Raw genomic sequence first — 13,972 nt, 5'->3', positions numbered from 1 at the left:
CCCACTGCTCTGTCCTTTAGGCCCCAGGCTTGATTATGCCCAGGCCCTGCCCTCTGTACCACAGTTATGTCACATCGAGAGATGGTCTTAGAGGCTTTTATTGTAAATGTCTCTCCCCATTTAATTGTTTTATTATGGAACTTTTCACACACACACACACAAAATAAGAGGAATCAGCAGTGAGCCTTACATGCCCAGCTTTTGCCTGTTTTTCTGTCTCCCTCACTTTTTCCTGACCACCCGCTTCCAGAGTATTTTAAAGCCAAACTCTGGTACATCCATCATGTCACCCATGACAACTCCAATACACAGCTCTAAGAGATGTTTTTTTTTTTTTTTAATGTAATCCCAATTCGATTCTTGCACTCTACAACACAAATGATAATTCCTTAATATCATCTAAGACCCACCATAATTCTTCAGTTACCCTTTTACGTTTGACTGTTTGAATCAGAATCCAAACAAGACCACACACTTTATTGGGTTTTTATGTCCCTTCAGACTCTTTTCTTCTGGAACAGCCCTCTCTCCTTTCCATTCCATTGGTTTGTTAGAGAAATGGGATTGTTAGTCATGGAGAATTTCGCACATTGAGATTTAGGAAAACCTCGCACTGAGAATTTGGCCGACAGCATCCCTGTGGTCTCAAATAGCATGTTCGTCTGTCCCCAGTAGTTCCTGCACCATGTGGTGAGAAGTTTGCTCAAGTCTGAATTCAGGTTGTTGGCAGCATCCTTCCTGGATAGGGGTGCTTCCATTTGGCTAAAGGCCTGCCATGCCTGACCACCCACTTTTAGGCAGTGATCCAGGAAGTCCACCCCATTTGTCCACAGAAACTCTCATCAGCTTTTCAGCTCTAGGTCTGAGCAGCTATGGAAGACTGTTGGGAAGGAAGAGTTGGTTATTCCTGTCCTTCTTTCCCCTTCTGTTAATTGTGAGTCCTCTACAAAATATTTCCCTCATTGGTGATTCGGTTGTGCTAAACTTTCTATCATCAACAATATTACCTGCACTTTTCCTCATCAACTATAGAAAATGTAGGATAAATGTGTTTTTTTTTTTCACTTATTAATTTTCAGAATATTGAGTTGGTTCCCTAGAAATGCAGAGCTTTCTTAATTTTTTAATTTTTAAAATATAAGTTTGTTCCATGCATTATTCAGGATATACTTATACTAAAACTATCTTCATTATTTATCTTAAGTTCAAATTTACCTAGCAACCTGTATTTTTAATTGCTTATCTGACCACCTTACCTGAGGCTGGTGACTCTGCCACCTCATTGCATCATGGGATCCTTCTGGTAGCCCAGGGGGAGTGGGCAGGGTGGAGGGTTGGATGGCAGAGACCAGAACTTCAGTGTCCAGCCCTTTCCTTGGCTACTTGTCCTGGCCCAACCTCACAGGAAGCCAAGCCATCACCCTGGGGCACTCACCCTCCTCCGCTGCCTCCCTAGGCCCAGAGCGGAGCGTGGATGTGACAGATGTAACCAAGCAGAAAGACTGCAAGATGAAACTGAAGGAATTTGTGGACTATTACTATAGCACCAGCCGCAGGCGGGTCCTCAGCCTCACTAGCCTCGAGTTCTCTGACACCAGGTGAGTGGGGTGGGTGAGGCCTGTGGGCATGCCCTCCCCCATCCGGCAGGCACACACATGACAGGTCTCAGGGAGTGTAAAATATCACACATGGCACTATTTTGCTGTTTTTCTTATAAAGTATGCAAGTTATGCATTGTGAACAATTCAAACAGAAAATAAGGAGCAGGACGCCAGTTTATCCTTTGGTTTGCCTTATCCTGCTCCCCAGAAAGACCCACTGGTAACAGCTTGGAGTGCTTTCTACTAGAGTGCACACGCTCATCATGACACATTCGTGGCATGTGTGCACACACACATACACATGCACATACACTGAGACACTAACACACTGATGCACTTATGCAGACACGCAGGTATACATGCTCCCTCACGCCCCTATGCCACACTGACATGTGCACACATTCTTATACTTGCTCATGTGTATGCACACACTTTAATTTACACCTTTAGCACAATAGGATCATGCAGTAGCAGCCGCTCTGCTCCTGCCTTCCCAGCCTGAGCCACCTCGTTACCCCCTACTCCATCCCCATGTTGGGTCCCCACCTGCTTGCTGCATTTCTCAAGGACAAGGTGTCTGCACAAGGCTCTCTGCTATCTGGGCCCACCTAGTGCTAGGCTTATGTTGATAGAGGTTGTCATTCTGTGGCTCTGCCCCATGTCTTTGTGACTCTTTTCCCAGGACCTCTGACAGGTGGCGCCCTAACTCCCCTGGCTGTACCCCTCTTGGCCACTCTGTTAAATCCCTGTTGCTCCCCAGCTGGCCTTTGGGAAAGGTCTCTTACATTCTCTCACCTCAAGGCATGAGTTGACAATGGTTTAGTTTAAGAACAATATTATTTGTGGATTATTTCTACCTTGTTAATTCTAGAAAGCACACTAGGTAACAAAGTAGCCCATGTACAAAAGGGCAGGAGGGGAAAAAAAACAAGTTATTGGAAACCACATTGAGAAATGTAATACAGAACTGTGCCAGGATCTATAATGAAATAATGTCACTGGATGCTGGGTTTCATTTGCTTTCTGACAGCAAAGGCAAAAAGGAAAATAAGGTGGGTTATGGTATCTGGAGAAAACAGCCTCCTGTATGTGTATTCACAAGAAGGATTTACTCCAAGGCTAAGTTCTGAAGAGTGTGTTGATTTGGAACCAAAGAATAGACTCATGTCACCATCAACTTGGTTGGCTACCCTGGCCAGAGGGGTCTTTACAGGGTGATGAAGCTGGGAGAAGATGATGCTTTGGCTTGGGGTTTCCCATTGGGCCTCTCAGAGCCACCTCTTTGCTGGCAAAAAAATGTATGGTGCTTCTGGTGTCCTCCAGCCTACTCCAAGGACAGTTGGAGGATCATGTACCCTTCAAACCTGGCTGTTTATGGTCTCGGTGCCAGGGCCATCAAATGCCCTGGAATCCTGTTCTACACCATCTGAGAAGGAGGGAGTATGGTCTCTGCTTCATCAATACAGTCTATCCCCAAAGTTGTCTGTTGAGGCTACCAAGGCATCCTTGGGGGCCTTGTGTCACCTCCCCTCCTCTCCAGGGGCCTCTGAAAAGCTTCAAGGAGCATCTGGCATTGGCAACAGGAGAAGGGGCAGGTTTGTACCTGAGGAACAGTCAAGCAAGGAAAAGAGGTCATTTGGGGCCATGTGGATGGTGGATGGTGTATATATAGTTTAAGTACCCCAGGCTGGCAGGGCAGAGGCCCTTCTGTGGCAGCGATGCACCTGGACTGTGGAGGGTCCAAGAGGCAGACACAGACACAGATGAGTAATGGGGGATATAAAGGAATTGTATTTGGGAAGAAGCCAGTGATTTAAAGAAGAGGGCCAGTGACTGAGGCCCTTGAGCTCAGGGTAGCCTGACTTCTGATTTGACAGTCTTATCTGCTAGCATAGCCTTGAATGCAGAGATGTGTGGATTCCATCTCACCTGAGGCAGCAAGAATGCTGAGACTGGCCCTTGGGGCAGCTGAGGTGTCACTGCACAGGTGCTGATAACATTCTTGATGCAGTATTATGCATTTTATCCAGGACAGTGACATCCGATTGAAGCAAAGACTGCCTTCGCCTTTTCATACGTTCCCTGGAAGTAAACTGGCTGGTCTGACAGACCAGTGTGGCAGAGGGTTCCAGGTACCCAATTGTCAGCACTGGAGATAAGCAGATTTTCATTTGGCCTTGTTAGAAGGTACCTGGGCTGTATATGAAAATTGACACTTACTCTTAGCCTGTTGTGACAGCATGGTATGGACCAATCCAGGAAAACACCCTTTCTGGGTCTCCAGGAAGGGGCCATCTCCAGGTTGGACAGTCCTCAGGCCTTCTCTGCACCCGACTTTTGGTGGGGAGACCAGTGTTAGACACCTGCCACAGCCACCCTCAGCAGCCAGCCCAGCTTGTTCTCTTCTGTGAGCCTCAGTATTTTCATCTGTAAGATGGAAATGATGCCGTGTAGCCAGAAGTGAGAAATGGGTATGGCACGTACATCTCAGAGCACCTTTCCCACCCCACCCAGGGCCTAACAAACATGGTGACATTTCCCACCACAGCTCACTGACTGCTCTTCCCATCCCTGCCCCCAGAATGTCCAGCTTTGTGGAGCCGCCTGACATTGTGAAGAAACTGTCCTGGGTGGAAAACTACTGGCCTGACGATGCATTACTGGCTAAGCCCAAGGTGACCAAGTACTGCCTGATCTGTGTGAAGGACAGCTATACTGACTTCCACATTGACTCTGGGGGTGCCTCCGCCTGGTACCACGTGCTCAAGGTGAGCCTTGGGGGCACTCACTGCCCTTGATCAGGTCACTGTCAGTCTGCAAGACCATTTTCAGTCTTCATGAGCCCTAATAGTGTCCAGCACTGGGAAGGACAAGGGACAAGATGTTTCTTCCCTGGGAGATAAAGAGGGCAGGAGTATCTCAAGATCAAAGAACCTCAGGACCAAAGCGTATTGCCTTTTTCTAAAGACTGAGACTCACGAGGCAATCATGAGGAGGCCTACTGCAGTGGTGACCAAGTGCTCAGTGGCCGCTCTTATCCAGAGAAGGGAGAGCAGTACTGGAAAGACTTCCTGGAGAGGGGACAAGGGAGCTTGCCCCATTGGGGTCCTCCTGCAAAGGACTATGCGGGAAGGGCAGGAGCTTGGGTAGAGGCTTCAGGTGCATCTGAGTGGCCAGGAAGGCTGGAGGCCCCTGGCTAGATGCAGATAAAGAAGCTAAGGGAAAAGGAAAAGGAATATGTGAAAACAAAAAAAGGAGACTCTGAGCCTTGGGCTCAGCCACCCCAGCCAAGTCTCCCCAGACTAGGCAAGTCCTGCCCTGTGCCCCTTTTCCCCCACCCTCTGCAGTCCTTCCGCCCTGAGAGTGAGGGCCTCAATGGCTCCAGAATCTCCCTGTCCTGGTCTGAGCACAGGGTCAGCTGGAGCCTGGCATTGGGGCCTCCTTTTATCTCCAGACAAGACCCAAGGTACTCTCTAGAGCAGAGCTTTCCTGTAACTCTTCAGACAGTGGGTCACAGCTTTGTTGCTCCTTGACATGCATGGTGTTCTTAGTGTGCAGAGATATGGAGTGTTGGGTAGCAAGTGTTCCCCTCCCATGCGAGGGGACTCCTATGCCTAGAACCTTCTGAACATGCAGACTTCTGAATTGTAAAGTATGTGTTGCCACAGCATTTCAGGGGAGGAACAGTGGGCCTGGGAAGGATGATGTCTAAGCCAGGACCCAGAACCAGAACCCTAGCATACCCAGTATCTCTGGGTCATGGTGGGCTCTGCCTCAACACCCCCCTGCTAGCATCTCCAGGACATGGCGGTCTCTGTCCCTCCCCGCCCCCCCGCCGCCTGCCCCCAATCATCCTGGGTAATGGTGAGCTCTTTCCCCACAACATCCCCAGGACGTGGTGGGTTCTACTCACCCTACCCCCAGCATCCCTGGGTCATGGCAAGCTCTGTCCCCACTGCATTCATGGCATGTGGTGGGCTTTGCCAATGGCCTCTCGTTGACAGGGGGAGAAGATCTTCTATCTCATCAAACCGGCTTCGGCCAACATCTCCTTGTATGAGCGCTGGCAGTCGGCCTCGAACCACAGTGAGATGTTCTTTGCTGACCAGGTGGACAAATGCTACAAGTGCACCCTCAAACAGGGCCAGACACTCTTCATCCCCTCAGGTGAGTGCCCTGGCTCCATGCTGCATTCCCACCACTGGGGTCTACCCTGGGAAGGCAGGCCCTGGCTGTCTGCCGCCTTGTCCTGGGACAGGCCCAGTGTGCAGTCAACTCCGGGGTCACCTTTTGGCAGAGAGCCCCTGCATCCTCTGACCTAGCTGTGCTCATGGATGCTGGGCCAGGGGCATAGAATTGCATGGGGCCCAGAGAGCCCAGCCACACCAGCAGAAATGGGGATTTGCTGATCTTGACATTTCAAACATAGCAGAAGGAGGAAGTAGGACACAAGCAGATAAACTTCCTTTATAGGCATCACATTGCTTCACTCATAAATATTCACCATCTCTGAAAGCCTTCCTTTTAAAAATGACATAATTACCATAGTGTTATCACACCTTAAAATGAATAGTTAACAAGTACTTAGTTCCACTAAATAACCAGTCAATGCTCAGATTTTCTCACTGTCATATATGGGGTCCTCACATTTATGCCTCTGAGTCTTTCTTGAGCTAGGTCCACCCATATACCTGGTTCCCTACAATCAGTTGTCTACCCAAGTCTGGCCCAGGCTTCATCTTTGCGGATGATGTCGGGATTAACCCAATTCTCTCAGGAGGTGTGGCAGCCCTGCCTCATCTCCCTTCACTCCTGCACGTGGAGCTCAAGGATGCTGGGTGGCCCAACCCGGAGTGGGTCTGAGCAAGTTCCCTCAGCTCCCCAGCCTGAGTTTCCCTGTCTGTACTGTGTGGAGCTGGATTGAACAGACTTAGCCAGCTCAGACATGGTCTCCTTCCTGGAGGACCCACCTACTTCATTACACGAGGCTAGGCCAGAGCGCCTTTGAGGGTTTCCAAGTGGACAAGGGCACTGAGCCCATGCTGGCCAAAGTCAGGCCAGGAAGTTACCAAGAACCCAGCATGAGAGCGCTGGGAAGGGCTAGCCACGTCTGTCTCACTAGGCTGGATTTACGCCACACTCACGCCCGTGGACTGCCTGGCCTTCGCGGGACACTTCCTCCACAGCCTGAGCGTGGAGATGCAGATGAGGTAGGGCCACACCTGCCCCTGGGCTCCACCAGGCAGGGTCCCCACCATCAGTGTGATGACAGCTCCCCTGAGTGGCTGAGCCTCCATGTGCGTGGGAGGAAGGAGGAGGTGGCCCTTGAGCTGCCTAGTCTCTATGGCCTGTGGTGGGTTTGAGGTAAATTGAAAGGCTGAGCCGCCTTTGTCTGGGCACTGACCCAGGGGATTCACCCTCATACAGTGTGCTCGTCCCAGTGTAGTTCCCTGGGCCAACTCACCACACAGGACCTAGCATGGAGGCCTGAGCAGGCGTGGCCTCGGTGTGGCTTTGTCATGGCCATGGCATGGGTTCACCCTCCTTTAGTGTCACCTGCACTGAACAGTGCTTTGCTATGGCTTCCAGAGCATATGAAGTAGAAAGAAGGTTGAAATTGGGCAGCCTGACTCAGTTTCCCAACTTTGAAACCGCCTGCTGGTACATGGGGAAGCACCTGCTGGAAGCCTTCAAAGGTACGTCCCTGGTGTCTTGGCCTGTGGCTCTGGGGTGTTTGTTTGCATGTGGAGCTCAGGGACACTGGAAGGGAGAACAGTTCTGCCTTCACACATCAGACCCTAAGGCAGGCCAAGCACTGTCTTCAGGAGGCTGAGCAAGTCCCCTCAGCTCCCAGGCCTCAGTTTCCCTGTCTGTGCTGTGCAGGGCTCAACTGGACTTTTGTCTGCAGGGCCGTCTGATGTTTCAGAAAAAGCACTGGGCAAGGGTTCTCAGGCCTGGTTTGCATTCTGCTTGGTGCTCGTGACCTCATGTGGATACTGACAGGGCTTGGTCGGGGACATCCAGAGGCCTGGGCATCTGTCTGGTTCTGGGCCACCAGCTGAGGGACCCTGTAGGTGTTCCCACCATACGGGGCTGGGTGTGCATGTCAGAGTCCCATGGAGGGCACACGGGAGAGGTGGGCTCCATCAGGTCCCTGACCTCCATGGACACAAGACTCTTAGTCCCAGGCCCTGCTGGCCACACTTTGGGGATCAGCACTGACACCCCACTCTGGTCCGTAGACTTTCCACAGCTGGGTAAGGGAACCAGAGGAGTTTTGTTTCGATGCCTTCTTTTCTCAGCGGTGCCTTTCTGGAAGATGCCATTTTGCATCTGTAAGAACAGAGCAGAGTCCATCTATCGATACCCTCTGGACTTTGGCTTTAATTTGAGATGAGAAAGCTGAAAATGGTCCTTAATCTAGGCTGCCCAGGTTTCAATGAAACTCATCTATCAGGCTCCAAATTTGGAGTTGGAAGAGGGAGTGCCCTGCCTTGGGGGCTTGGTGAAAAGCAAGGTGGGGGCAGTGTAGACAGAGCCACACAGGAAACTGAATCCAGGGCAAGTGCTGGCCAGTGGGGCCATGCTGGGACGGCACTGCCACTCCGCTTCAGGCCCTCCTCTGTGAAAGGTGACAGCATAGCCACCTGGAGCCAGGAGGATCCAGAGAGCTGCCTCTGGCCAAGCAGATCGTCACTTTGTTACCTGGCAATATCAGAGCTCTCCAGCAGGAGGCACAGGAATGCTCTTTTTTCTGTGGGTCTGGCCGTGGCCCCCAAGGGCATCTTTGAGGAGGGGCCCCAGCAGGAATTGGACTCACCCCCCAGTGTCCCTCAGCTGTGCAGGAGACCATGTGAGGGTAAGAATCAGAAAGCACCTGGGAATGCTTGGTTTGGGGCACAACTGTGGCCCTTTCCTGAGGTGGGCTGGAGAACAGGCAGAAGAGGTAGGCAGGCCACCTGTGTGAGGGGCCTGGAAGGTGGATGGTGGGAGGGCCACTTCTGCCCTGAAGGACATCCTGGATAGGCATCCCCTAGGTTCCAAGAGGAACCGTTGGCAGTTGGGCAGGTGGCAGTGGTCTGAGGCCTCTGGAAGGTCTAGCCCTGAGCTGTCCCTCATCCCCATCCCCCACTCACCCTGGGCATGAAGTCGCCTGCGGGTGGCAGGTGCCCACCTGAGCAAACTCCTTCATCTCCCCCCAGGTTCTCACAAATCTGGGAAGCAGCTGCCCCCTCATTTAGTCCAAGGAGCTAAAATTCTCAATGGTGCTTTCAGATCATGGACGAAAAAGCAGGTAGGGAATTGTGCTAGGCGTGACCCAGGGTGAGGGGAGGGTGGCAGGTGGGAAGCCATCCCCAGCCCAAATCAGACACCTGGGGTGGGGATGGGGTCAGAAACAGGAGAGCGCCCTCCATCCAGAAGCCTACCCTGAAGAGTCGGGGCCGGGTGGTCTGGAGATTCAGTGGGAAGGAAAGCTGGTGGTGGAGACCGCACTGAGGGCAGGGAGCACGAGGCCTCTGAGCAGCCGCTAGCCAAATAACCAGGTGTTGGGCTCTGGACAGGAGAACAGTGATGCCCTGTCAGCCCCTCCTGGCCCAGGCATCAGCTCATCCTGGCTTTGCCCTGTGACGAAGGCAGGCCTTTACCCCATGACCCCCCACAGCCACCTACAGTTGTACTGCCCTGTGCCTCCATGTCCCCCATAGTAGTACTGTCTCCCATATTAGTACTGTCCTGTGCCACCCACATACCCTTGCTCCTTCATCCATGCAGTAGCAGTTTTTCCAATGGAGGCCTCAGAGAAGTGGCTTTAGACGTCCCCTGGCATCTTGCCTAGGTTGTTGATATAAATAGAGGGGACTCTCTAGGGTAGTGTCCCCTGACTGGGAGTTCTTTCTCAGTCAGGGGAGCCAGCACTATCCGAGCAGGCCTTGCTAGGCCTGCAGGAGGCCTTGGGGGTGGGGTCCAGGAGGGGGACACCTGTGTGCTTCTTCCCTCTCTCATGGGCAGGCTGAGTGGGTGGGTCAGCCAGTACCTCCCCAGGGCTGTCTTGTGGCTACATCTCCTCTGGCCTCAAGGCTTGGAGTGAGCAGTGCAGGGCGTCCCTCCATCACACCTCAGCCAGGCGGCCAGGAGGAGCTTTGTGCTCAGGAAAAAGGGACAGCCCACATTCACTCTGCAGCCTTGGGTATCTCATCATCTCTAGGACTCAATTTCTCCACCTACAGAGTGGGCTCACGGAAGAGCCTTCTTGTCTGGGCAGTATCTAACTGGAGTGGGCTAACTTCTCCAAGACCCCACACAGCCCGTCTATGCCTGTGGTAGCCCCTGCTCCTTATCTGTCTGGGTGGCGATGGGTCCTGGGTCAGTAGGCAGGGCAGGGCCTTCAGGGGCAGAGAGGATTAGTCAGGAACCACAGAGACTGACCTTGCTTGCAGTCCCTGTGGGTGGGGAGTGAAGCAGAGGTGGGCTTGACACAGAGGGTGGGTATCTATGCCCAGTCTTGGTAGCTGACCCTCTGACCCTGTGCATGGCTGTCCTGCAGGCTTTAGCAGAGCATGAAGACGAGCTCCCAGAGCACTTCAAACCCTCGCAGCTCATCAAAGACCTGGCCAAAGAGATCCGGCTCAGCGAGGTAGGGCCAACCTTGGGGGTCCACTGACCCTGTCTGTGTTCTCTGGTCCTTCCGACAGCTGCCTGCCAGGGATGGCCATGTGGATCACCTGCATGATGTGGGCTCGGACTCCTAGGACTCTGTGGTGGGCCACAGTCTCCTGGTGGGAGCTTAGGGAATGAAAGGTGGGATGGGGGCGCCTCTTCACCTCTCTGTAGGGGTTGGGGAGGATGATTCCAGCCCCTTTGGTAGCCCCCACCAAGGGGGTAGAGGGGTCAAGTGGCTGATGGTGTAGATGGATGTGCCCATGTCACATGGGTGATATAGACAGGTGTGAGCATGTCATACAATGCTGTAAACAGATGTGCCTATGTCACATGGATGGTGTAGATGAGTGTGAGTGTATCATATAGAAGGTGTAGACACATGCGAGCATGTCACATGGATGATGTGGTTTGATTTGTGCATGTCACATGGGTGGTATAGATAAATGTGAATGTGTCATATGGATGGTGTAGGATAGATATGCCCATGTCACATGGATAGCATTGTTGGATGTGAGTGTGTCACATAGGTTATATAGGATAGATGTGAGCATGTCACAAGATGGTATAGATGGATACTCCTTTTCTGTTTGAGTGTCTCTGACAGCCTGGTGCTGTGACCACCCCCTACTCCCCCTCGACAGAAGGCAGTTGATCACCTCTCTCTTTCTTTCCCTAGAATGCCTCCAAGGCTGCCAGACCTGAAGTGACTGCAGCCATCTCCTCAAATGAGGTCTGTTTTGGAGACCGAGAGAAGGAGGAGCCCCCATCCCCTATTGAGGCCAGCCCTCCTCGGTCCTTCCTGGAGAAAGTGTCCAAAAAAAAGACTCCTAAAACCATGAAGATGCCCAAGCCGTCCAAAGTCCCCAAGCCCCCAAAGCCCCCCAAGCCCCCGAAGCCTCCCAAATCGCTGAAGCTTAAGGATGGGAGCAAGAAGAAAGGGAAGAAGTGTAGGGGGTCGGCCTCACCCACCATCCCTAACCTGGACCTACTGGAGGCCCACACCAAGGAGGCACTGACCAAGATTGAGCCACTCAAGAAGGGCAAGGTTGGTGGCCTCACCCTCTCCACTTGCAGTCAGCAGGCCTACCAACACCTCTGGGGATTGGGCCTGTGGGATAGAGCTGGGGCTGCCATGTCTTTGTGCTGGAGACCCAGGGCACTTGGGTTCTGCCGCAAATTTGGCATGGTGGGCAGCTGAGGGGAGACCCTCGCATGATGAAGATAGCAGTGTCTGTACTGGGACAGGATGGCACCACAGAGGGTCACCTGGGGGATGAGCTGGATGAGTCTTCCCTGGAGCCCAGGAATTCTCTGAGATCTGAAGGCAAGTGAGGCACCCAGTGGAGGACAGTAGGGAGGCAACAGAAGGGCCAGCAGTGGGTCCACGTTGTCAGAGGGTTGTGATCAGTGAGAGAGGTGGGCCTGGCCCTGAGGAGGACCCACCAGTGTGATCAGAGGGTCTTAGGTATGGGCTTCAGGGACCATGAGTTCCTGAGACCAGGCCCCATTGAGTGATTGGCTGCTAATGGGAGGCTGTTAACTTCTAGGAGGTCAGCAACCATCAGGGCCAGAATTGTAGGGTTGCAGTGGAGCACATTGGTTTTTCCTTTCTCAAAGCAGAGAGGATAGATGAATAAATGAATGAACAGATGTATGGAAGGAAGGAGGGAGGGAGAGAGGCTTGAAGGAAAGTGAGTGGATGGTTACTGGTGGATGGATGGGTTGAATGGGTATATGGGTGAGTGGGTGGATGGATGGGTGGATGGATGGTGGATGGATAGGTGGGTAGGTGCATGGGTGTGTAGGTGGTTGTGTTGATGGATGGCGGATGGACGGGTGGATGGGTGGGTGGATGTATGGGTGGGTGAGTGGTGCATGGGTGGATAGATGGAGGGATAGGTGGGTGGATGCATAGTGGACGGGTAGATCAATGGCTTGGTGGATCGATGGATGGGTAGATGGGTAGACGGTAGATGGATGGTGGATGAATGGGTGGGTGGTGGATGGGTAGTAGATTGATAGATGAGCTGCTGCATATGGGCCAGCAGGAAGGAGAGGCTCTCATTTTGTCCTATACCCCGAGGTAGCCCTGCTGCCCTCCCATGGCTGCTGTTTTCTAGGCCACAAAGAACGTCCTTAATGTGCCTAACAAGGAAGTAATCAGCACACAAAATGATGTGGAGAAGCTAGAAATTCGAGAGCAAACTAAAAGCAAGTCAGAGGCCAAGTGGAAGTACAAGGTGAGATGTATGTGTATGGGAGTGTGCATGTGTGTGTGCACCTTTGTGTTTGCATGTGTATGCAGGTGAATGTATCCACTTTCAGGGAGGGTTGCATTTTGTGAGAGAGGCAGTGTGTGGGTGTGTATGGGCTTGGTATTGTGAGCAGAGGTGCACATCTGTGTGTGTGTATATACATGCTTGCAGGGCGTGTGCAGGTGTGTGTTTATCTGTTCCCAGTAAGTGGTGCTGTGAAGGTTTAGGCACACATGTGGCTTCAGAGAGGCCACCTCCCATGGGGTTGTTACTGGCCTAAGAGATTGATAGATGAGCTGCTGCATATGGGCCAGCAGGAAGGAGATTGAGCATGTTGCCCTCTGAGTTGATAGACAGCATTGCCCTCTTTTGCCCAGCCCTGGTTTGAGCTCACACTCCCTGGAGCTGGGCAGTGTCCCAGGGCAGGTCCTGCAGGCCCATGGGTCCCTGTGTGTCATGTTCAGAGGGAGGAGGCTGGCTGGTCCCACTGTCCCTGCCCACTAGCCTCCTGTGTGGGGCTTAAGGACGGTCCCGGGTTTGCTTTTCAGAACAGCAAACCCGACTCCCTACTGAAGATGGAGGAAGAGCAGAAGTTGGAGAAACCTCCTCCGTCAGGGAACAAGGATACCAAATTCTCATTTTCCTTCTCCAACAAGAAACTTCTGGGGTATGTGATGCTCGTGACAGGTGGGGTTGGTCCCACTTGCACCACATGTCACACACACCCCCTGCCTACCCACCCACCCCCATACATTACATATGCACACGCATATACCCTGCACATATCCCCACATTACACATATACACACATATCACTCATACACAACTCACACACACACCCCCATGTACACACATCACAAACACACACGAGGGCTCCCCAGGTAAAGCCCGCCTCTCGAGCTGGCTGACATCACTGGGCACACCCCTCGTGAGGGCCACACTGGGCAGACCCCTTCCCTGCCTCCTAAGCCAACAGCTTGTGAGGGTGGGAAGGGGCCAGCAATGTGTGCTGGCAGGGAGTGAGAGTGTGTGATGGGGCAGATGTTAGCTGAGTAGCTGTCTAGGGCTAGCACAGGGGATGTAGCAGGGGTCAGGGTACTGGCCTTGGAGCCCAGAGGCTGGGGGGAGGGGTCGTTGTGAACCCAGTACTCTCTAATACACCTAAAATTATGGGAACCATGGAGCCTGTGGTGCCGCTGGGTCCTTATGTGCCCAAGGGAGTCAGGAGGCTTCCCAGAGGAGATGGAACTGATCTGAGACATAGGGGTACGCAGCCTGGGAGGGCATATGTATGTGAGCAGGTGTGTTTCAATTCCAGTCTGTGGAACATGTCTGCGTCCATTGGCCAGCATGGCGGCCCAACCGAGTGTGAGATGTGCAGGCCACTGCCTCACGCCCACTGGGAAGTCTCTCATGGGCCATGATCTCACATGCAGTTGCTTGCTGCGTCCAAAC

The 13,972-nt window shown here is 52.6% G+C and overlaps 1 protein-coding gene across 4 annotated transcripts in view; it reads left to right on the top strand.

Annotated features, from left to right (window-relative positions):
• The window catches only part of PHF2 (PHD finger protein 2), a 91,529-nt gene that overhangs the window by 63,630 nt on the left and 13,927 nt on the right, over positions 1-13,972 (top strand). For 3 of the 4 annotated variants that reach the window (XM_023525776.1, XM_023525775.1, XM_011384781.2), the window contains 10 exons: positions 1,457-1,598; positions 4,183-4,369; positions 5,606-5,768; positions 6,724-6,811; positions 7,191-7,297; positions 8,804-8,895; positions 10,147-10,236; positions 10,939-11,307; positions 12,383-12,502; positions 13,066-13,184. In XM_023525776.1, the coding sequence (XP_023381544.1) occupies positions 1,457-1,598; positions 4,183-4,369; positions 5,606-5,768; positions 6,724-6,811; positions 7,191-7,297; positions 8,804-8,895; positions 10,147-10,236; positions 10,939-11,307; positions 12,383-12,502; positions 13,066-13,184 (1,477 nt within the window). The remainder of the gene's footprint in view (positions 1-1,456; positions 1,599-4,182; positions 4,370-5,605; positions 5,769-6,723; positions 6,812-7,190; positions 7,298-8,803; positions 8,896-10,146; positions 10,237-10,938; positions 11,308-12,382; positions 12,503-13,065; positions 13,185-13,972) is intronic. The other variant, XM_023525777.1, reaches the window with a different exon arrangement.

The sequence above is a fragment of the Pteropus vampyrus genome, unplaced genomic scaffold, assembly GCF_000151845.1.
Source record: "Pteropus vampyrus isolate Shadow unplaced genomic scaffold, Pvam_2.0 Scaffold623, whole genome shotgun sequence".
NCBI classification, from domain to species: domain Eukaryota; kingdom Metazoa; phylum Chordata; class Mammalia; order Chiroptera; family Pteropodidae; genus Pteropus; species Pteropus vampyrus.
This window is presented reverse-complemented; position numbering and strand designations above follow the sequence as displayed.